Source organism: Manacus vitellinus, unplaced genomic scaffold (assembly GCF_001715985.3).
Source record: "Manacus vitellinus isolate BGI_N305 unplaced genomic scaffold, ASM171598v3 scaffold_6_pilon, whole genome shotgun sequence".
Lineage (NCBI taxonomy): Eukaryota > Metazoa > Chordata > Aves > Passeriformes > Pipridae > Manacus > Manacus vitellinus.
Genome location: NW_021940750.1, coordinates 27,843,241 through 27,868,515, shown reverse-complemented (window position 1 = coordinate 27,868,515; position 25,275 = coordinate 27,843,241). Strand labels below are relative to the sequence as shown.

At 38.0% G+C, this 25,275-nt stretch overlaps 1 protein-coding gene across 6 annotated transcripts in view; it reads right to left on the bottom strand.

Annotated features, from left to right (window-relative positions):
* UNC79 (unc-79 homolog, NALCN channel complex subunit) overlaps window positions 1–25,275 on the bottom strand; it is a 102,407-nt gene that overhangs the window by 38,003 nt on the left and 39,129 nt on the right. For 4 of the 6 annotated variants that reach the window (XM_018082854.2, XM_018082855.2, XM_018082852.2 and 1 more), the window contains 10 exons: window positions 24,552–24,731; window positions 23,465–23,530; window positions 19,136–19,422; window positions 16,016–16,198; window positions 15,143–15,305; window positions 12,132–12,284; window positions 9,653–10,876; window positions 7,964–8,071; window positions 3,925–4,041; window positions 1,848–1,931 (listed from right to left, as the gene is read on the bottom strand). In XM_018082854.2, the coding sequence (XP_017938343.1) occupies window positions 1,848–1,931; window positions 3,925–4,041; window positions 7,964–8,071; window positions 9,653–10,876; window positions 12,132–12,284; window positions 15,143–15,305; window positions 16,016–16,198; window positions 19,136–19,422; window positions 23,465–23,530; window positions 24,552–24,731 (2,565 nt within the window). The remainder of the gene's footprint in view (window positions 1–1,847; window positions 1,932–3,924; window positions 4,042–7,963; window positions 8,072–9,652; window positions 10,877–12,131; window positions 12,285–15,142; window positions 15,306–16,015; window positions 16,199–19,135; window positions 19,423–23,464; window positions 23,531–24,551; window positions 24,732–25,275) is intronic. The other 2 variants (XM_018082856.3, XM_018082857.2) reach the window with 2 other exon arrangements.

The window sequence follows — 25,275 nt, the reverse complement described above, 5'->3', positions numbered from 1 at the left end:
GCTGATCATTTGAAATGCTTTCTATTGAAAGTCTTCACAAATATCTTTATTCTTCAAAGCTGAGTTGTTCGCTGGGGGCACAGCCATTGTGATCATGCCAACATACAGGGTTACCTTTGCCTTTGGCATGTTATATGCACCTAATGTCTGATAGATGCTTGTTTTAATAGGAAAAGTTATGTATAATGAAAGATCCAAAGTCCTGGCTTCTGAGAGCATTGCTTTCCAGAATTACAGCAATATGGGTAGTCTGACTGTCTAACTTCTCTCCAGTAAGGAGAGTTTTCCTCCCTTGGTCCCTTTGTTTTCATTAAGAAGACAACAGCAATTGAAAAAAAAAATCCAAACCCAAACAAAACTAAATAACAGACAACTCTCCAGCTAGTCTGATTGCTCAGAAACATTCAAGAATAATCACACTCACTTATGAGCATTCAGAAACTTGGATCAAAGTTACTGTGATGTATGAGCTACATCATTCATCTGCAATGCCTCATGATGAACATTTAAATATTGTTAGCAGTTTCATTCTCCAAGTCACTAAGACAAAACAAGATATTTTGTTCTTAAAGAAAAATATCTCTTTGTTGTCACATGTAGCTGCCATAAAAGAAACAGCATTAACTCCTGTTCCTATACAGCTCAGCTGCAATAACAAAGCCAGGGAGCTCAGCTGATAAACCTCATCGTTATTTATATAAGCTGTCCCTCAAGAGTGTCTCACTCTAAAGACCAATTTATGAAAAGCTCATTTTGTGAATCAATTTTTAAAAGAGTATCAAAGCCCTTTTGATGCCAATTCAACCACAGATTAAATAATTCATTATTGACTTTCTGGTTGCTTCAATCTGTAGATTCAGATTTAATGTTACCATTAGCCTGTTCTGATAATATTTAAGTATGGAAACAGAAGGAAGCTTCTCTGTGTAAGGTTCAGATGGAATTTATCATGAGATAATCCTGTTATGGCAGGAAAGGCATATTTAACATCAGTTCTCAGGCAAAATAATCTAAGAAGCTCGCGCCATTTCTGAAGTCCATATATGTGGAGTGATGAGGGCTTGTTTCACAAGAATAGGACAGGTTTTCAACAAACATTTCACTAAGCATGGAAGGAAACATTTCGTCTACATAGAGAGTTTAGGACTTCATAACTGTCCCCTAAGATTTTATTGGATATGAGCAGACACTTCAGGAAGTCCAGAATACTCCAGTAATGTAGGACAACATCCAGAATGCAAGGAACAGGAACAGATCTTCAGGTTTTTCTAGACAAGTTTTTCCTTTCCCTCACAAATGCATAAAGATCCCTCTGCTGTGACTTTGGAAGTTCCATTGTTACATTCTCTAGATTTAAGTCACCACTGCAGCACACAAATGCTAAAAGCAGTCATAACCCATGTTACGATGCTCGAATAAGACTTAACCACTCAAAATGAAAATGTCCTCTCTTGTTTACTGAAGAGTAGGAAAAAAACCACATGATTTAGGCAAAGAAGGTAGGTCACTGCCTCACTTGCAGGGCTGTAAGAAAGTCTGGATGTACTTCAGCTGAGAGGGAGGAAAGTTCATAAAGAAATGACATTCAACTCTGCACACAGAGTCTTTTATTTCCAGGTTGACAGCCAAAACAAATAACAGAGGAAAGCCAGTACTTCCTTATCAGTTGTTCCTGTCTTAAATTAAATGTTTTGTGTAATAATTTCCCAATAACCTACAGTCTACAGGACAGCTGAGGGCTTTAAAACAGCTGATTGGAACATAAAATTCAGTACCATTTTGTACGAGCTATAAAACTTTCCTGGCAGTCTTAGCAGAGAGACAGGTCAAATGGACACTGAACTAACCTCTGATTCTTAACGGTGGTCCCTCCAAGTCAGGGTTTAGGCAAACAGGAACATTGCACAACCTCTTTCCATGCTGTATCTGCTCTGTGAATAAAGAAAGAATTTCAGTCTCCGGAACCATGATTCTGGCATCTGTCACCAGTCACCAGCACCACAAGTCTTGAACGGTTAAAACAAGAAAAAGACAAATACAACTGCTACTGAAAAAACAAACAAACAAAAGAGTTAATTTTTTAAGCATAGAGAGGAAGGGGAGAGAAAGACAAAAGAAGTCCATAAAGGAAAAAGGACACAGGTAACCAAATAACAAAGAAAGTATTTTAGAAAAATGTCATTTAAAAAGGGAAGGAAGTTCTAACCATAAAGGTTCAACAAGATACAAAATATATGAACCACAAAAAGAGAAAGAGACAGTGTTTAGAAATACCAAGAGACTAGAAGTCAGATATAGTTTGTACTGAAAGAAGCCAGGCACAGAATAATTTTATTCTACAGAGAGCAAGCCTGAGAAAAGAGTGGTTTCAAATAAGCAATGAAAGAGACACACATTACATATCCATGTAATAAATAAATAAATTACTAAAGCATGCATGGACCAAACACAAGTCATATACTTATGTAGGATGAGACCACCTCCTAGTTGGTACATAAATATACCAACTCATATTTTCATTTCTTAAAACTGTGGTGTAACATTGAAATTAGAAATAGTCACACTGAGCATTTAACCCTGAAAAAAACCCCCACTGTTCAAATAATAATTTTACTTTTAAGCTAGTGGTTGAACAAGAGATTGAGAGATGAAAAGCTTTCCAGAAAAGAACATTTTCTTTTGCCTCTCCATGCTTGAAGGCCTTTAGCTGAAATTAATGTTGGGGGGAAAAGTCATAGATGAAGAAAGCTACTAAACTTGCAACAAGATTAACAAGACAGAGTTCCTAAGTGGTGTTGAGTATTTACTCATTTCTCTTGAATACAGGCTAACTACTTCTTGCAGAAAAAAGTAGTAACTTTTCAATCTTTAAAACCCTGTCTGAGAGATTAGCTGATCCAGTTAAGTCTCCTCAATAAATAAACTTACCTGCTGATAGGACAAAACCACCATTGTTATCTTTGACAAATTCTGACCTTTATGATTTAAGGATCTCATGCTGAGCATGCTGTTCAGCAGACTGGAACACAAAGGATAATCCTGAACTACATACCACATCTTTAGCCACTCTTCAGCTACAAAATTTAGTTTGATGGAACTTCATGCTGAAATCTAAATTGGTGACAAATTTCAACTCAGCTATCCAGAGCTGCTGGTGAGACAATTCAGTCAGCAGAAGTACCACATAACATTTTAAGCATTCCTGCCTCTGGATGCATCTGGATCTGCTGATAAATTCCTAAGTAGCATGATTGTGTAATGCCACTAATATCAAGATGGGCATTGAAATATCTAGCATTTATGATAAACCAGAATGAATCCATTGTTTAGTGACATCTGCTATGAATTTGGTCATAACTGAAAATGTTTTACAGACGATAAAAACAAATAAAACAAGTAATGAGTAAATGTTGTGTTTAATTCAGTTTTCATTGCTTTCATTCATCTTAAGGGGAGAAAAAACAGTGAGTGAACAGAAACTTCATGTGTTCAGCATGAGCTGGTAGAAACTTCTCTAAAGAGAAACAAAACTGGCTGGTATAAGGTACAACTCTGTGATGTAGCAACACCATTGTAAAAACACATGCAAATAAATAATTCCATGCACCAGGGATGAAATCCTATACCTAATTAAATCAACAGTGATACTTCCATTTCTTTCAATGAGGCCAGGGAATAATCCAGGTAATATGCAAAACTGTAGGCACACCACTGTACCAGAGGATCTACCTCCCAAATACGTAACTATTCCAACTCATACCAGGTGAGAATCTTGTACTCACTACAAAGATTCACTTTAGACTTGATCTTGATTACTTATCTGTGATGATAGAACAGAAATATTCCTCTTTTTTAAGTGGATTGTTACACAGTAATTGATTTAGAAAATAAAAATAAAAATAAAGAACAATAAATGCAGCTCACCAGTATCCCAAGTGCTGATATTGTGAGGAGCACTAGACTGGTGTTCCAGCTGCCTCTTCATTAGCTGGTTCATTGTCAGAGCTCCCAAAGAGCCTCTTTTCATTTGTCTGAACTGAGCTGCAAGTCAGAAATGCAAAAGGATTTCAGGAGCTCAGACAACACTTAAAACTACTCTTATTTCCTGATCTTACAAGCCAGCATTATAGAAATACTGAAAGGACGATGACTGCTTGCTCTAAGGATCTTTCTCAAGTCAATACACACCTTTCACACAACTACACAGGCTACAATTCTGGCTTCAATCCCATCAGTCAGAAGTGGCTTGGATTCACTGTGTCAACTGTCAGTGCCTTTTTATCTCCAAATATCATGAAAGTTCATCAAAACACTGGGTATCTGTGAAGTGTCAGATACTACCCCAAAATTCCCATTCTGAGTCAAAAAATGTGTTCTTGAATCTCACTCATACACAATGTACCAAGGAAGGAAACTCAGTCTCCTCCTGACAAAGTAAGGATTGCTGCTCTACGTCTGTGCTCACTGCAAGAAAACAAATTCACTGACACTAGTGCTCTCCACCAGCACCCTCCGAGGGTACCACCAGCACCCTTCGTGGGTGGTACAACCTGAACATGACTCCTACATACCCACCACTCAGGCTTAACACCTGCACATTCTGCTGGAGTGTGAAGCCAGCACACCTTTGAAGATGAGACCCTTTTGTAACTTAACTGCCATATTTCCTACACAAATCTATCTAGCAACAAGCATTCAATTTTTCCTCATCCAACTATTTACTTCTTTAAAAGGATTGCTTTATGAGATATTTCTCACTGGATAATGCTCAAAATCAAAACATAAAGTGGATTTAAAATTTTACACTTTTTGTTTATGTTGATTTGGTGCTTAGGAACATGACTGAAGGGTGGACTTGGCTAAATTACCATGCTAAAGGTAATTTCCAACCTAAATGATTCTATGTATTTTCTATGCTCAAACTGAAGAAGAAACAGATTATACACAATTCCTGAGTTTCTTACTTTTTCCTTCATTCATAAAAAAATTAAAATTGAATAAGTATAATAAATTCACTTGGACAGTTGAGTCCGAACAATATATTTCCACCACTGAAAATAAAATCATTGTTCACAGTACGAAGACAGAGTTTTAAGACCATGCTTGAACAAGGACTGTGAAACTGCTGACACAAATATCCAGGAAAGCTTTTAAAACGTTGCCTTAAGTATATGTTTAACTTCTTTCCTCAGTAGGGCCTTAAAACAAGGGCAACAAAGTAAAATCTTTTCCGAATGATTATTTTCATCTGCAACTACATTCAACATCATTAAAAAGGACATTAACATAATATCAGTTAGTTCCGTTCTAAAATTCCAAACAGTATCCAGCTAAGCTGTGAAATTAAACTCAGCATTTCACATTATTAACTGTGATGAAGAACTAGAGATAAGGGATAAATTACAACTTTCAGAAAGCTCTGAGGGTTGAGTGCCTTCTAAAATTGCTCTACTCAGTTTCTATCGGAGACTTTAAAATGTAGAGTAAGCAGAGTACTCCCTCACAAAACATACACAGGCCTTGCATAATAGTAAACACAATAAATACCTCAGAGGAAATCTGCACGCTGAAATTTTATTGGATAAAGTATTTCAAGTTTTCCTCATTATATCCTTTTCAGTGATACCCTTTCAAAGTCCACTTAAATTCTATTTTTCGTCCAAGTACAAACCTCTACAGCATTTTTGCAAAGCAGTCCTGGTGTAACTGAGCTGGCGGAACTGAAGCAGACCAAGAGACCATTCCATATTTCACTTTTAAAAGTTATATTGCAGCTGCCTTTCAGAGCAAATTAGGAAAAAAACAGAATTTCCATCGTTTCCAGGGCAATCATTTTAAATAGATGCTTTATCACTTTATCAAGCACAGAACTTCCTGATAAAAGAACAGCAATTAATGTTAGAACTGACAAGACTGCTTGGAGAGCAGATGACTGTCAAAATAGAGAAAATTATCTCTTTGAATTTTCTTAACAGCTTTTTGTGATTGTAATTAAAAAAATTTCATGCATATTTCACATGATCAGGCTATTGTTGAGCAGGTTTGTATTTCCAGGACTATTTAGCTCATTTCTCAAGGACAGCCATGATTTCAAATATTGATAAGTTAATTAAAAAAATAAAATAAAAAATAAAATAAAAAACCCAAAACACAGAAATATAAAAACCAAACCAAAACAAAACAAAACAAAAAACCCAAACAAAAAAAACAAACAAACAAACAAAACCAAAACCAAACAAAACAAAAAACCAAAGAGCTGCCAGCCTTTGAACAGTGTTGGAGGCCGGCTGATTGCTGTGGATCAGCACGTAACTTTTCATGCCTGTGACTGACTAGTGGCATAGGGAGGGAAGTTTTCCCTTATCAGGTTTTCTCCAACAAACCTAACAATCATGAGAAAATCAGTAACCTTCATATAGTAGCTGGCAACTCTTTCATTTGGTAGCTAGTGATCTACACAATCATCCCTCCATTCCTGTGGAATTCTCTACTCAAAAAGAGAAGTTCAAAGGCAAAATCTTCCTGTCACAATCAGTGATGTATGCTTCCTGTGGCCAGGCACTGGCTGTAAAAGTAATGTTATCTCTTTGTGTTACTGAAGTGTCTTGTGCTCACAGTCCTGATCAGGGCTTTTTATGCCAAGCACTGTAAAGACACACAGTAGGTCACAACCGTTTCAGTCTAAATGGACAAGAGACACAATGGAAGCATTCATGATCTTTTTTGCAGCTGGAAACTGAGGCACACAGAAAGAGGAAAGAAATATTTACATAGGAACTTAGGCTTAACATCATACCAGTAATATTTCCAATTTCACAGAACCACAGAATATTCTGAATTGGAAGGGACCCACAAGGAACATCGAGTCCAACTCATGGCTCATATGGGGATCAAAGCCACGACCTTGGTGTTACTAACACCATGCTCTAAACAACTGAGCTAATCTCAGTGTCATATGCTGGTATTTACAGGAACCCTCAGCACTCAGCTAAACCCACAAGAGATAGGTCTTAACTGGTACCTCTTCAGCTGCTTTAGGAAGTGACATCTGTATCATTAGGTGGCCAACAAATGTACTCTGACCATGAGATACACATGACATGAGACACGTGTGGGAAAACTGGAGAGGTAAGATCTAATTCAGAGTATTCAACTTGCATGTCTAAATTAACACCTTCCTTTAATAGGCCAGAAACCCCTTCTGATCAAATCAGCAGACAATGAATTTCAGAAACTGAAATTTAACATTTCTATAGCAATCTGAAATTGAAGCACGGCAAGACAGTTGAGTTGATCTAGCAGTTCACTGGTATCAAAGGTCATTTCCCCTCCCTTCTCTACTAGTCAGAGTTCTGTCCCATCAGCCTTCAGATGTGTTATTTAGCACTACCTAGATGGACACACCATTCTGAATTTTGTTAGTGTTCTAACCATGTTATCTTCATGTGCTCTGTTAAGCCATGTGTCATGTCTACTTGAGTCAATATAGTTCATTTTCAATTGAAATGGATATGGGAGTCTCAGATAAATAGTTACCACATTACAGCAAGCAGCTGAGGAAGTGGCACTCAAGGCATTTTACAAAAATTGCATGAGATTCTTTCCCTAAGGTACAGCAAGAAATGTATCAAAGGCCACAGTAACAGCCCTGTGGAGTTCTCATCCTCTGCCTCTGTGCACTGACAGTTGACAATGCTTTAGTGAAATATTGCTTTTAGCTGCTACCTACTTTAATTCAAGAAAACCACAGTTATCAAACCTGCCATGTCACAACAGAAAATCTTGTACCCATTAACTGCTAAAATCCTGCTGACCATCAGAGGTTTAACAGATCTAATTATATCCAACACATTATTTCCACAAATCCATGAAACTCAGAGGAAGGAATTTACCATACATGATATGCATTTGCTGCACAAATACAGCAACTTTGATTTAATCATCAAACCAGAGGTAAACTTACTTGATATGGAAGAGTGACTACTTGTCTCTGGGACACCTGCTTCAAGGGTCGGTGCAGATGATGATTCTCTTGGCATTTCCAGTGTTGAAAGTCCTTTGGCAGCAGAATCTGCATGTGAAAATTGTGCTTTTTCAAATCATTTCAGTCATCCATACACCATCTGGCATTCCCAGCAGCTTTAAAAGGATTCAGTGTGTGTGTCACAAGAATTTTTATAGGGGAACAGGGATCTAGTGCTCAAAATCACTTTTTAAAGGAGATTTCTGCCTGTGGTCTTTAGAGCTCAGAACTAATAAATGCACATCGTTTGATCTTGATCCCACTCACAGAGTGATTATTGGAACCACCAACATGGAAATAATAGAGGTACCACTGATGTAAATCTAGTTTAAGTGATGGTTTAACATCTTTTAAAAGCCTTATCCCCAACATGTTGTCTGGTTTACCGTTCAAAAGGTGGTTGATCCAGCAGTTGATCCCAAAGATTCATAAAGTTTAAGTCTTTCACTAAAAAGATTCCACTTGGTACTACAGAACTGGCACAGCAGTTTCAGGGATGATAGTGCTAGTTATTGCATGAAAACTGGTCCTTATGAATGGTCAAAAAGCACTGAGTCTAATTGCACAATTCTTTCAGGACTCTGTTTCCCTAAGAACCCAGTTCAAAAAGGTTCAAAAGCACTCAGCTCTCTTTAGTTTTTATAAAGCTCCAGTAGTTCTTCAGCTTACTACAACCATAAATGGGACAATAGGCCTGAAACATAAAGGGAACAATGTAACTATGATTACACTGAACGACTGCTCCTTGTGAAAGTGGAATATCATAATAAGAAAGTACACTGTGATTGTCTCTGAAGCAATTAAGAAAAAAGTGAGGTCGGGAATGCGTAAATATCCCCCCTCACTGCGCCACACAATTAAAAGCACAGCAGCATACAGTTTTTCAAACTGTTTCACAGACTCAATTGGAAACTGAGGAAACAGAAAAAACTTACTTTCTCTCCACCTGAAAAAACTTAGTAACAAAACTTTGCATTGAAATCACCTGAAAAAACTTACAGTACACAGAGGATTCCCCATGCTTGAATTTTAAATTTTTAACAAAGATTTAAACAGGCCGTGTAAACTTTGTGGATACCCAATACAAAAGCTTTTAGTGTATAAAACCAAAATATGTGTGTATGTCTGTTCCTAAATGCAAACTGTGGTTAATTCTAAGTGCTCTTAGTTCTGAAGTTCACAGCCTGCTCAGCTTTGCACTTTGTGATCCACTCTGCTTTCCACTGCCTTATGATGGCAAAAGAAATAAAGGCCAAAAATCACTACACCAGAAGAGAATCAGTGTAGCAGAGACTAGTTCAGCAGGATAAAAGGCACAGAGGTATGACCATTTTTCTGACTCCCTGTATAAAGAGGCCATGGAGTTTCACTCCTTAACTTTGAATCAGAATGAATATTTTTGTCACTGAGCTCCACTTTCTTTTCAAATGGGCCCTCGCACAGGCACAATGCCTGTATCAGTACATTCCTTGTGAGAAACAAACACCTGGAAGCATCAGCTGCCTGGGACCACATCAGATGCTACATATACACATCTCTCCCTATAAATATACACGTCTCTCCTTACACCAGTCTGTTACTAAAACCTTCATGCAGTAATAAGCCTTTCAATTGGGTCAGTGAGCTCACCTGCCTCCTTCTGCTCTCCCAGCTTGTCAAGGATGTTAAAGGAAATGTCCAGGTATTCTCTCTGAATAGCACTCACAGCAATCTTCCTCTGCTTTCTCTGGCGAGGAACAATTTGAATCTTAAATTCTGACTCCTCAGTCTCCTCTTCTTGTTTCTGCTCTGCGTTTTGTTCGGTGTCAGACTCTGTGTTGGTATCAAGTTTATCACTTTCTGTTTGCTTTTCAGAATCTTCGGGGACTTTAATAAGGACTGTCTTTACATTAGGGCTTGGAATTGTTCCACTAGGTCTAATTTCCTCCACATTGAGCTCCGAGTTATCATCAAGGGACATTTCTGGAAGGGCAAATGACTTCTGCAGCAGGTCCCTTTTCTGTTTCAGTGTTAGTGGGTTCCCAGGGGACATGTCCTGAGGTTCTTCCGGCTTAACTAACTCTGAAGAGCCCTTTTGATCTTTGGGAGAAGTGGAAATTATCTCCTCTATTCCTGATGAAGTATTGTTGCTTGTATCCTTAGAACTAAAGTCTTTGGAGCAATCTTCAATGCTGAACTGTACCAGAGGAGTTGTGCTGAGGCTGAGTGCAGAGACGTTGATAGGAGTTGAAGGAGATGACACAGCAGTTTTTCCAGAGACCTCATCGTTCAGCGGGTTTGTTGCTTCTTCTTCTTCATCACTCTCCACTATTCGAAGGGGAGGAAGTGGTTCAAAGACTAAAGAGTCACTGTCTGAAGTGGAGAGCACTGAATGCTTTTCAGGACCCGACGTTGAATCAGAGGACAAATCTATCAGATCTAAATCTTCCTTAGGACCGCCAGGTTTAACTGGGGAGTCCACTTTTACTTCATAGGTTTCCATGCAGTTTAGCCTAACTTCTGGTATGACAGGCCTTCTTGTTTCCTGGAAACTCTCTGTACGAGGAAGACTTTCTTGTGTTTCTATATTTTCAGCTTTAGTAGAAGAATTCTGCCGAGACCGTCCATAATCGCTCTGCCTGTGCATGGCATAAGCAGCAGGGACAGGTGGTTTTTCTAAGTCACACCGGTCTATGCAGGACTTCCTGCGATGTTCATCTAATGAAAACAACAGGGAGTCTGCATTCCCTATATCAAGAGATTTTTGTTTTAGAGAGCGCAGTTTTTTTTTCTGAATGCTTTCTTCTCTCACACAGCGTAGAATACTGTCTTGTAAGGCCCCCGTCTCTCTATATTCAGCCAGCTCTATTTCACCTGATCAAAACAGAAAGAGCTAATACTACCTCAGTTGGAGACTTTTGGCAGATATCTTCATCTTTATCTCACAATTCAACATGACTAGCATTTCAAATACAAACCCAGTATTAGTCAAAATTGTCCACATTCGTTTTAACCTCAGAATCACATTACACAGATTTTTACAAAGAATAATAACAAAAACCTGCCATTTGGATAATAGGATTTATCTAAAAACTGTCCAAACTCTATACATCCTGGACAGATGTACCCTAAAGATAGACTGTTTAGCCTTGTGCATTGAAAGAAGACATTTCTACAGATACTTGGGCTGGCTGCATGTAAGTACACCTACATTAATTTACTGCAGCAAAGTGGGCTTAAAATGGATGCTTCTAATTCAAGAAGCAAGGGTAGTATCAGCAGTAAGTCTAGCAACTATCACACCACTTAGTCATAGTTCCTTGTCCTAGGGAGGAGGGAAGTAAGCACAGTTACACTTGCTGGTACTACCACTGCACTGGTATTTTGCTGTGCAAACATACTCACTGAGAACATTTAAGGGGTTAACACTGTTGTAGTATTATTATGAATTACATATTTTCACATAAAACAGGATATTCCTAATCATCAATATCCCCATATTTCAAAATACTTCACACATGAAGTGAGAAAAGTTAAAGTAGATGCTTGCTCTAGTCAGAATCATCCCCCCACCCCATGCAAACACCTGAAAGAAAAAAAAGGCAGGAGGGTGGTGATGGAAATCTCTTCAACTTTTTTTAGGCTATTCATTTCAGAACCCTAAATTTGAAATCCAAATAGTTCCAACTTTTCAAAACCCCCAAATGACCATTTTTGCCAATGGGAAAGCGTAACATTTGCAGCAGCAACAACAAATTTGCTTACCATAGAGTCCCACCTCACCAACAAAATCAATTTCTAGTAAAAAATTAATTTGAGTAAAAATCTTCAGCCCAATGGTCAAAGAAAATTCCAGCAAATCCTCATAATTTTATTTAATTCAAAAGAGCTTAATGTTTCAGAGAACAACTGCTGATTTCAGATATTTTTATTCTGGAATGCCTACTCTGAGATTCTTGAAAGATAATTCATTCAGGAAAATGAGGAGTATCTGCTCTTTTAAGTCAGATAGAGTAGTTGTATTCAAATCAGGCAGGGCAACAAACTCTACAAAGAAAGGCATTAGCTTGAAACTAAGAGTAGGAAATTGTATTTCTACATGAATTTATACCAACAAAACAATTCATACTTCTTTGAGCATTCATCTCAACTGGCTGATATTTCACCATTTTGCTGCCACCAATTCTTTTCAGTCTTGCAAAGAAAGTTTGAGACTCTTTATTGCAAGGTCCAGTTGGTGTATCATGAATATCAGATTCATCAAAAACACTGTCTTCCTCTGCTGGAGAAAGAAAAAGCTTTATTACTCTTAAGAGAGCACAATTTCTCGAATGAAAAGCTGTCTATGTAACAAAACCCCAGCTAGTTTCAACTAAATTTGATTGAAAAATGAAGAATCATCTGACGTTTGCAAGACAATTTATATCCCAGGTATAACTTTGTCATTCTTGTTACCTCTTCAGTTAAAGTCAGAGATAAAAATGGGTTACAACACAACAAAAGTATACCAATGCTTTTACCATTCTAAGCTGATCTTTTCTACTGATAATAATACAGATTGTTTAGATGGAAGAAATACACTTGATCGGGACACTGACTCGAGTAAACAACTTCTGTAATGCTCAGTGAGAAATGGTAACTTGAAGAAGATGGAAATTACTCAAAGAACTGCAGGGTCAGTCATAAACCAGCAAAATACGAAAGTGAAAAAGAAAGAAATGGAGAAGCTGGAGAAGTTGGTAATAGAATAAGACCTAAGAGTATGAACTATGAAATTATTGATATAAGTAGTAATAGTAAAATGTTATGCCCTGAGACCTGCCAGTTGAAAATGGCAAAGAGAAAGAAAGATCCAAATCTATTTATCCATCTCAAAAATGCCACATCATCTGTATGAAATGGCTATTAAAAGAAACAGAAATAAAAAAAGGAAAAATCCATACTTATCACGAGGAATCATTCTGTGATTCTACATCCAGTGATTCATCTCCAAGGAAATAAAACACTACTGGGACCATAAAGAAAACAGAGCACTCAAAAGAAAAACAAAGTTTGCCTTGTTTATTCTAGCAAGTAAATACGGAGAGGAAATGCATTTGGTGTCTAGGAGTGGAGAGCTAAGTAAGTCAAAGAGTTAGAATGGACAAAAATTGAAGACTTAAACTCGACATAAATATCTTTAGCTTTGAAATTTCTGGAAAGTGCTAGTACATGTGAAGCTATGGAACTGCCACCTAAAAGCACCAGGGCATAAGATACATAATTGAAATGACAAATCCAGAAAAATCAAACAAGGTTGATAGTAAGAATTTCTACATGAACTGGGTTTAATAAGTTAGAAGATCGCTTTTAATGTCACATCCTATGTGTGACTTCTTCTTCCCCTTGGCAACAAATGGTTCTTCTCACAATATTTATCACCAGTTCTGCAGCAGTCTGTATACTTGATTCCCACAACACTCACAAACTCCACAACAAACTTTGGCAGAAAAAGTAGGAAAAAGGTTCAATAGTTGGAAAATCCATCTTTAGTATAGGGATTCTTGCTGCCTGACAAGAAATTCTCATCTGTTCATTTCTCTAAACACCACTTTTGATGATGACAGCAACACACACATTACCTGACCAGAGATTAAGCAAGTCTCCTAAGAAAAGGTGGGAAAGGCTTCAACTTTCCAAGTCCCTATGGAATTATATTGGCTGCTTCTTGCAGATGGAAGAAAACTTTCCTACATCCTCCTTTTTCTGCAGCCCTTCCACAAAGGAGGAGAATAAGCCCTATGGTTAAGTCAGAATTTACAGAGTAAAATGCACCCATTTATGGTCCTTTACCTCCACACAGCCCAAAGCCCATCACAACAGCTTTGGAAAGCAAGTAAATATTATTAACCTTACTGTAAACATAGGGAAACAATGATGAAGTGAGACACAAGGCCACCCAGGGAACCAGTGTTGGACAAGCTGGGTACTTAGTCACCTCACTTTGTCTCAGAAACATCTCAGAATCAATCCAGAAAGTGAATGCACTTTGTAAATGTATTATTACTACCCTCAGCATTATTAAGTCACTATGAATTAAATCGTTAACTTGGCTCAAAACAAAGATAAATTTATAGTAAGGCCACAGTTATTTAAACACTCTTAGCCCTCCACTACCAATACTAAACATCCAAGTGAGTGAGAATATGTGATATATAGGTTAAATCCATGTTAAGCTTGCTTTAATTTTCAAGAGGTGAGTAATGGGGTGCTCAGATAATAAGAAAAATGTGTTCTTCTTTTGCTGGATATCTTTTCACAAGCAACAAGCAGCAAGAGGAAAAGGGACCAACATGCATAACAAGAGTGCTTCTTGGATTTTTTTTCAGAAGTTTGCTCCACACTAAGACGACTGAGAAGGAGGATGTAAATCACAAACAAGCAGCTAAAAGGCAAAATAACCGAAAAGCAGCTACAGATTATCATCAAAAGAACCTGCTAAACCTGATAAAACCTTTTGATCACTAACACTTACCATGTAATAAACCTCACAATTGTAAGGAGTTACACTCAGTGACACCATGTGACTTCAAGCCCCAAGTTTACACCAGCTCACATCATCAGAGTACCCTTGCAAGCACATAGAGTTAACAATCGAACACTGACTCCAGGGGTTGAACCATTCTCTTCTGCCGTTAGACATCCACAAATACATTTGCATTAAACTAGTCAACTTCAGCTCCTTTAACAGAGAAAAGCAAACTATAGACTGAATTGATAATTTTCTCTTTTCTTGCTATGATTCCAAGTCATTACAATGTAAAATCAGAATGTGGCATTAGGCTGGTTGCACACCTTGCATGTGAACATGGTCAGTTAGCACTGCCATGGAAAAGGCCAAGAACTACCATCACTATCATGGTGACTGAACCACTAAGTTTAAGATACACTCCCCCAAGAGATGTGAGACATCTCAACCTAAGGAGCAACTGTGAATGTCTTTTACTGTAGGTGGCTATAGCTGCTCAGATAAGTCACACTTCAGACTTAATTCTGAGTATTATGTTCTAAGGTTTAGACCCTATTTACCCATTTCTACAACAACTGCAAGATTTAATGAATTAAATCAATGACTATCATACAAATCAGTGTTAAAAGTACCTTTCTCCTTCTCACTGTATCGGCTTATGTTACTGTTGTCACTATACAAAGGACCAGCAGTTGCATGGGGCTTGCAGCTGTGATACTGAGCGTTGAGGGTATTGACTGTGATGTGGATTAGGTGAAGTACAATCTTGCTGATTTCACAGTCTCTGTAGGGGTACTGTTCAGCAAAAGAGAAAAACTTCAGCTTAAAAACTAACTTTTCTCCTTGGATAAACATTTAGGCAGTAAAATAGAAAAATTACAAGAATATGGTCAGCTGGATGCCCTTTGCCTTCCTTTCATCATACATTCACAATTACACCATGAGAAGCAGGACTGTTGTCAGCTTTGTACACAGAATTATTTTAATAAAATATTAGAAGTCCATAGTAACATTTAGTGTCTCCACTTCCTTGTATGCCCTACAGACTTCCTGGAAATTTGTTAAGCATATCAAAAGTACTCACAGCTCCATTTCAGTGCATAGACACATTACCATTTAACATCACTCAGCTAAAGAATACAAGCTGTTAAACTGACACACTCCCCCATTTAAAGTTACTAATTTTTCAAAACTAATTTTAAGTTACTCAAAATACTTCTCACTGGAATTTCATACATCATTTTCCTATTTTCAAATTCATACTTTTCTTTCTCAGGTAAACACACAAAAGATAATATACACTGCAGAAGCATAGATGAAGTCAGTAGCACAGAAGAAAGCCTAACTATTTCAGACATTGAAATTAAATGCAGTGAGTAAGCATATAAAAGAAAAGTGTTCTTTACAGTTCCTTTCACTTGCTGTACATTTAGGTGTTCCCTGCAACAAATTTTAAATTGAAGGGTAAATTTTTCTGTGGACAGCATCTTTTTAAGACCACTCACCTTATAGAGAATAACGAGCAAAGCCTTTAACCACATTTGCCGAATGTGAGGCTTGAGGGACCAGAGGGAGCAGCGAGGAGGCTGTTGAAAGTAATGCCTTAGCTGAGGACAAGTGCAATATTTCAACACCTGCACCACCAAGGGAAGAAGGTGTTTTCCCAGGTTAATGTTATAGTCCATCACCTGAAAAGAGCACAGGAGTCACCTCACCAAAACCAAATCCACTTATGTTGAAAAATAAAATAATACAGTTGAGGTCCTAGTTAACTGAAAAGAAATGGATAGTTTTAAGGAAGCCTCACCACCAGTGAGAAGCTTTCTGCCAGATTGCCATGTTCTCATTTTAGCTAGATAGGCAAAATTAAACAAAAGAAAATGTATTCTGAAAGCCTTTCATTCAGTACAGTCTAAATTCTAACATACGCTGGCAATTTCATAAAGTATATTATGGTGGGATAGCCCTGCATTATAGCACAAGCTGATCATACTTCAACACACAAAACCATATCATGTATATCCCATGTTTAACAGACAGGATGCAGCCGTGAGCTTTGAAGGTTGGTGTTGCATCTTTTAATTATTTGGGGGCTTTGTATTAACACTGTTTTGCCATTTTTTTATTTTTTTCTCAACAGGCTTGCCACATTAGGTGTTTAAGCCTCAGGTTCTGGAATTAGGTAATGACACTAGAATCCCACTCTCCACCATAGCAAAGGTAAGAGTATGTCCACTATGTTATGTGGGAAGCCTAAGCACACAAATTCTAAAGGATCCGACAATAAAGTGAATGAAAAATCTCTTGCTTTAAATAAAATGCTCATCAATCTTAAGCGGCAGTGTTGCTCCAGACAGGTTGCTGTGATTACTGCTACTCATATGCCTTGCCTTCCATGAACTTTGAAGAGCATTATGGTATTTGGGGTCTGTCCTAGAGGTTTGAATCCTGATCGTTAGGTGCACTGAGGCCACATATTTCCACTACCCTGGCACAATTGCGCTTTCGATTGAAACTGCATTGCTATTTTTCATAATCTTCCCATTAGCATTGCAACATTAGCTATTTTTAAAATCACACACCCTGAAATCAGCAGTTAAACTAGATGCTAACAAGGATCCACAAAGCTCTCATCTCTGATGCTGACCTATACTGGTTGACACCAGGAAGATGTAACAACAGGCCAAACCAACTCCAGCACAACCCCAAGATCTAACATGTCCCTGCAGTTTCAGTGGACTAAGCACATTTTATCAGGAGCTCTGTACATTTAAACAGACAGTCTGTATTTGTTTTGTTTTTTATTAGAACAAGGGGATGAGCCTAATTTACAAACACTAAACTTGTGTCTCAAGTTCTCTCTAAACAAGATGACTAGTTTTTCCACGTAAAATTCTCTAGTTCGATGCGCAGCTGTCTCAAATATTTGTGTTGCGTGCACAAAGCTAAATAGATGAACCCCCGTGCCTTTCCATATAGGGTGAGCCTGTCGAATATATGATATATAATCACCGAATTTGGTGCCTATGTAACTTGTGATAGTTACAGAGCACGGTTAGGAAAAACTCATCCATACAAAGAAGACAGAGCGCTGCCTTAGCGCACAGCACATGCTGTAATGCAAACATGTCTCAGGCTGAGCAGACCCATTTTTTAGTTCCCACAGGGAGATTTGGGATGGATGCTGGGCCAGGCCTGCGCAGCAGCGCCACCACGTGGGGCAGCACCGCACTGGCGGCCAGAGCCAAAGCTTGGGCTGCCAGGGGGAGAAATAGGTGGGTTATGTCTTCAGCAGTTCAAAATACTCAGATTTTATGATGAAAAATACTAAGAGATATTGGACCTTTTTTTCTTGAACTGGCGATTCCAATCAAGCTTTGAATCAAAATCAACGAACCAGCAAGCCAACCCAATCCCAACCTTTGTGGAGCTGGTGGGGAAAGCAAGTATTTAGGACTTCAGGAACTAAAACTGAAATAGATCTCTTAGGAGCTCAGTATTGACTTTACACTGTGTAAACACATCTTCAGATTGCAAAGAGCATTTCTCTTGCACTACAGTGATTCCCAACACTAAGCAGCCCTATAGCTAAGAAACAAATTCCCCCAAAATATAAACTAAAATATTGATGTCTGCTGCACAGAAAAAAATCCTGGCCTACTGAAGTTCTCAAACTCCATTTGACGTCAGAGGAACTAGGATTCAATTATGAAGCTTTTAAACAGAAATGGTGAATTCAGCTATCATGAGACATTTTAAAGGTGGAAGAGAAAGGCAGGCGGTGATATTTAGAGTTGCAGTAAGTAGTACTTTTGAAAATCAGGTCAACTATGATCACTGAAATTTGAAGGTTACAGTGGACACCTGAAATCAAAACCCTCTTATTCCCCTAAGGTAATCCTTTATGAGAGTCTGTGATAAGGAAAAAGCATTGAAGTCATGATAATGCTTCATTGCAAATAATATTCTATAAGTGTGAAATATTTTTCAGCCCAGTACCACGCACTTGCTATGACTAAGAATTAATTGAGCCTTAGAAGAGCCTTGTGAGGTAGAAAATTATGGTCCTCCTTACAAGATGGAGAAAGAAGGTACAAGGCAAGGATGTGCTTGGTCATTTATCATAGCACTGTAGGCAAAAGTTCATCATGGTGATGCCAATTCCTAGGAAAGGGAGAACAGAAAGTACTGGAAGAAAAATGAGCCTCCTACAAAGTGAAGAATGTTCAAGAGTTTACAGATCACTCACACAGGGAAACAAGCAAGAACACATGGGTCCCAGGTCTTCCTGAAGAGGAAAGGAGGAAATACACATGAGGAAAGTAAGGCATTCACAGGCTAGTGAAAGAAGGCAAAGAGGTCTGAAGCAGTCACTAATTTTTCATACAGTAATAGTATTTGCATGTCTCCATGCACACAAAACCATTATCCCTATGCCAATGAGGCAGCAAGTTTAGACTACTAGTAGAAAGTAGAAATTCTTTCACCAACAGAAGAGGTCTTGAAGTTTTAAGTCAGATTAACACATTTAGCCATTATTTTGCTACAAAGAACGCTATGCTACCACCATTTCAACAACAGGCAATAAGCAATAGAGGCAAAAAGTAGTAAGTGCCTTCACCTACCTGTGCTATTCCAGCAATAAAGGCATTAAAGCATGTTGAAACACGCATTTTTTGCGGTGCAATCATGAAGCATCCTTCCTGCTGATCATAGCCAAGCAGGACGTACAGATGGCGCTTGACTGTGTTGAAAGCTTTAGCACTGCTGATGTCCGACTCGGCGCTGCTCTCATCCTTTGCCATGAACTTCATTAGCACCGTAATGAGCTGGTGGACAGTCTGGTGATCAATCCCAGCATCCTCTGGCAGCAGGTCTTTTATGGTATTATCATTCTCTGGGGAGGGTTGTCCTATCAGCACAAGAGACACTGGAATCAGACACTGGGTAACACCGAAAACAGGGTACAGAGTATAGGTAGGAAATACGAAAAATTCTACCAAATAATGATTAAACAAAGAATGAAGACTTTCCCTTTCAGTGCTGAATCTGTATTTCACTTAAATAACCTGGACCAAAACACAGGCACTATTACCATTTATTAGTTCTTAGGACATTATGTATTATGTGAAAACATTGGTGACTTTTTCCCCAGAGTAGAACCTTAAGATTTGGTTTATAAACTCTGAATGGAAATAATGAATCTGTAGTACTTTCCACAGGAATATGATAATGTCAAAGACAAGAGGCTACTTACAAAGCACAGGAAGGTTTGGATGCTGGCTGTCACTATCCAAAACAGATACACTGCAAATAACAGTTGCCAACTGGGCAAGTGTTTTCATTCTCATATTTTAATTTTTTTTTAAATACAGTATTTCCAGTCACTCTTAAAACCATGTATGATTAATAGAATTTTCTAGCAATTCCCTTTGAAATTATTCTCTTCCATTTCACCCTATGTATGAAGCCTTTTTTTAGTGCTTAGCTGTTTCTAAAGCTCTACATGGTAGGAACACTAGGAATGAAAAAACAGAAATCATTTCACACAACAGTAGATACAACTCTTTTTATTAAATAATTCTGAATAAATCCATAGCCAAATAACAGTAAAGTGTATTAGTCCACAGTGTTCTATTTTAAAAGAGCAACTTAAATTAAATATTTTTGTATAAATAAAATGCATTATATATGCATTATATGCAAAATATATTAAAAACTTTTCATTGTATTGATCAACAAAAGGAATAAAAGAAATATTTTGACAGCATCAAAACAGGGTAATACATGAACATTAATTTTTTATTGCACCATTAATTTTAGTTTGTTCATTAATCACTATAACTGAATAATTAAAATTAATTGCTACTAAAATGTATTCTGATGTATTTTCTGATCCATGGTTAAAATTTGTCTGACAGTGAATAATTGAGATAAAGGAAGCTGGTATGAAGCAGAATTATAAAGCGATCCACTTGTTTTCATTTCAAGTGTAAATCCTTTCAACTACCAGACATAGTCCTTACTTTTGCAACAACACTTTAATCTGAAAATTAAACAAGCAAGATTACTCAAAGTATAATCTTAAAATGGCTCCTGCATCTGTGTCAGGGTTACTAGTCAGCATTTAATATCCAAGTTACTTACATGCCCTAGGTTTTATGTACATTCATAGCTATATATTTATAGTAAATACTAAAAATTATTTTAATTTTCTAATTTACCAATATTCTCAATGTAATATGCTATTCTGACAAGGGACTCCTTTGCTGGTACAACTGCATCTTCACTAGACAAACTGCAGTGTCTGTAAGTTTTTTGAACAATGGTAAAATATTTTACATTTTTTACTGGTGGGTGAGCAAAGGGGTTTGTTTGATTGGCTGTTTTGCAGAGTATGGGAGAAGGTTTTTATTTCTATGACAGGTGAAAATGAAAACTGTCATTCCACTGGGCAGGGGGGTGTGCAATTTTCAGATCCACATCTGCTAAGAATAACTTTCCTTTCCTGGTCTCATTTTGGTAAAAGGAAACAATGAATTTCATGTTCTACGATATTTTTTGTTCCAGACAGTTTTCACTGGGATTTTTTATTTACTGAAACCTTCCCTCAAAATGAAAATTCTCTACCCAAACTTTTGATGGACCAAGATTTACGGATGCAAAAACAATGAAATCTGAAATAATTTGAATGAGAAATAAAGCAAGTACCATTTTCAGAAGCACATTAAAAATGCACATAGTAAATAACCTTAGCTTTGTGGACATCAACTGAGAAATAATCTTTCCACATATTATACCCAGGTTAAAATTTTCCGTGAAATTGTATCATAAAGACATAATTTTTAAGGATGACATTAGATCTGTTTTAATTAGTCCTATTTATTTTCATCTCTTTAACATGTTGTGATATTTTCAAGAAAACAAAGAAGGAGATAAGATGAAGTGAGGAAAAGGATCATTGAGCTCTAAATAAATCCTGGTTCTCCAAACAGAACTCAATGAGTAATTAATCTGAAAAGATTAATCCATTTTACTTTCACTTGTTGAACAATATAATTTAGAAGCTCAGTGATAAAATGTTCAATTTTGCCAGTATTTCGTAATACTAACACCAGCTAACAAAGACTTCCCAGGATTTTTCCTGAAATTTCAATTTATAGAATCACAGAATATTCTGAGTTGGAAGGGACCCATGGTCATCGAGTGGGTCCAGGATGGGACCTCGATGATCCAGGATTGAGTCCAGCTCCTGGCCTTGCTCCCAATAGTGTGCCTGAGAGTATCATCCAAACATTTCCTGAACTCTGTCAGGTTTGGTGCTGTAATCACTTCCCTGGGGAGCCTGTTGTAGCATCCAACCACCTGCTGGGTGAAGAACCTCTTTCTCATATCCAACCTAAACCTCCCCTGACACAACTTCAGGCCATTCCCCAGGTTCTGTCACTGGTCACCACAGAGATCAGTGCCTGCCCCTCCTCTTCCCCTCACAAGGAAATTGTAGATCGCAATGAGGTCTCCCCTCAGTCTCCTCTTCTTCAGGCTGAACTCTCACAGTGACTGTCCAGGATACAGGTAGAGGATACACGAACAAATACATGATCCTGGTGTTCAGTGCATACAAAATGCACACAGAACTCAGCTTGCATTTGGACTGTGCAAGAATGACAGTTTTAGATCTAGAAAGAACAGACCAGCACGAGGACTAGTTCATTCAAGTGATACGTGTAAAACAAATGTTTTTCTACAACAGATGTAGAGCCTCTGTTCAGCAGTCAGTCAATTCCTTAGCTGAATCAGATATGTTCAGTACTGCCAATGCAGTGTCAAAAACAATGAGTCAAACCTTAAAATAATTTTTTACAAGAATTTATTTATTTATTTCAGAAAGAAATAATAAATACTGGGCAGGAGGAGAGGGACAGTCACTTGTCTCCTAGTTCCCAAATCACCTGTGATAGTCTGAATCATATTATCAGACTTCAGATCAGTAGTTACTAGCTACATGCAACTTCTTTTATATATACATTTTTAGTGGAAATTTCATTTGAACCTCAGGTGACTGAGAGGCAGAAGAGAGCCTGAGCATGGAAAGTGAAGGTTCAAAATACCGGAATACATCTAATAAAATCACAATGGCTAACAATGCCTACTGTGAGACTGACACTCCTTATATGACAAGTTCCTTTAAGCCCAGTACATACCAGGTGACTGGTGCCATTAAGTGAAGAACAGTCATTCACTGACACATCTATTCATCACACCATTATTTCACTTGTTCCTTCTATGAGCCTGTGACAACCCACCCGTTCTGTAAGAAACCAGTTGACTTGCAGCTCTCACTGGGCTAGCAGAACAGGGCTATATACCACTAATTCAGCAGCTCTACTATTCCATTTCACAGCTTAGTCAGCACCCACACTGACAAGATATCTTCCTTTCAGCTGATCGCCCAATAAACTGGTATGTTCTACAGTTGCTGACAGAAGGGTGACATCTTCACAAAACTTAATACAAAACAAAGGACTTAAGATGTCTGTAAGCATACAGAAGAGATAAGTGTTATTTATGGTACTGACAAGCAAAAGCTGTCTGTAAAACCTGACCTGGTCAAAGATCAGACTCAACATAGATGACCCACAGGGCCAGTTTACTAAAGATTTACTTGTGGGCAATGAAACACAGGAAGGTGAGGCACTGCTGGCATAGCTGACTGCCTCTGAATAACCTCCCCCCAACTCTGAAGTACTACTTACAACTGGAGGCAGTTTTCAGCACAAATTGTGAGCAAAGCTTCAATTTACACTTTTTGGAACCATGCTGAGATGTGATTCACTGTGCCACTTAGACAACCTTCATCTTGTGTAAGTTTATCTCATGATTCAGCAAGAAAGTCAGAGTTAGAGCCTTCCTTTTCCTGTTCCATCAAAACACACCTCCCTTGTCAAACCCACCTGGTGTTTGCTCTGGTGTTCCTCCAAGTGCTGGTGCAGACTGCTCATGTCTGGTCAAGCTCACAGCTTTAAAAAAAACAAGAGCAACTCTGTTTAATAAGGCAGCACTGACATCTTACACTTAGCATATATTCAGTGCTAGCATATTTATGTTCATTTACTCATGTGCTGTTGTCAGGCAGTGAGTGTAATTGCTTGGAATGTGTTTCTTCTGTGCCCTACAGGTTTTGTGTACCATGTTCTATAACTCTAACTTTCTCCATCATTTAATTTTGCTGGTAGAAGAGTTATCACACAGGAGTCCATGTGCAGGATCGATAATTGGTCAAGAAGGATTACCTAAGAATACCAAAATATTCAAGGGCAGAGGGAATGTTGGAAAGAAAATTACTTTGTACCTTAATAGTTTACTAGCACCCAAGTTTGAAAGGTTTATCATCCTTTTATATGGGTAAGAGTAAAGGTCCATTTTGAATATAAACACTAATTTGTGTTCGTAAAATTCTCTAAATGAGAATGGCTGAGGTTTATTTCTGCTTGGAAAGGTATCTGCATGGCACTCCATATAGGCCTATGGTTTTCCTGCACCTACATCCTCCTATAGAAGCTAGTAGGAAGGATGTGCTGCATTGACATTGTTTTCTTAACAAAAGAATTCTGAGTATATCCAAAAATTCATTTGAGATATTAAAAGTTGATTTTACGTGTCTACCATATATTGCATGCACTGATTAATAATTACAAATAATAGATAAACTAGTAACAAATGAATTTTCCTGTAAACACTGTTTCAATTTAAGACAAAACTAGTGTGTTTTAGCCACAAATAAAGATCTATATACAAACTAGTCTTGGAGCATTTTGTTATGTCATTTTAAACAAACACAGCATAGACATAATGTCTGTCTATGTTCTTTGTCAAACTCACTAACTTGTCATTATCTGAATACTGCCCAAAACAGTCAGAAACCTAAATTTGCTATCCAATTGGATAAATATTGGCAGCTCCAATGTGTACCCATAAATAGGATACGACCCTAAGGGAGAAGATGGAGGTGTGTCACAAAAACATAAACAGATACTCAACGAATTTTGGTGGTTAAGGTTTCTGGAAGGGAGAGCGCTCTCTTTGACTCCGCTGGTCCCTTCACACTGTCCCTCAGGGAGCGCACGCTCTTCTGACGGTTACGCGCGAAACGAGCCCTCTTGATCTTCCACATTGCTGCATCACTGAGGTTGGCGACATTCGTCCGGACAGCAGTGATAGCTTTGCAAATGCAATTGACCAAGTTAGGATTCATTCCACAGCATGGTGAGGCCCCAGCGCTGCCAAGTGCCTAATGCAACTGGGCCCCAGGTCCCACTCCAGTCAAGAAAGCTTCACATGGGCTCAAGGGTCCACCTGCAAGGTACTCATTTGCATGCTCTCGTTCTGAAATCCATAAAATCCCAAGTGGCGTAACTATGTTAAAAAAATATGCTGTTACTTCTTTCTTTAGAGATTGGATAAAAACAGGTTCTTAAAATCAAAACCTGAATTTCAGGCTAAGGGAATATGAGATGCACCCTACTTAAAATGTCAAAAATATCATGAGTACAGATCACATTTAGTGCACTCATACACTGATTTGGCCTCTAGTCTTGCCTCACTGACCTCTGGTCCTGCCTACACCTATCGTCCTGTATTTGAACAAAAAACCTGTGAGTGTTCATTATGCAGTTACAGTGGTGTTACCAGTAGCATCACTGCATGTCTTAATGTGGTCACCAATACTTTTCCATACTTACGTCTAGAGTGCACTGAAACCCCT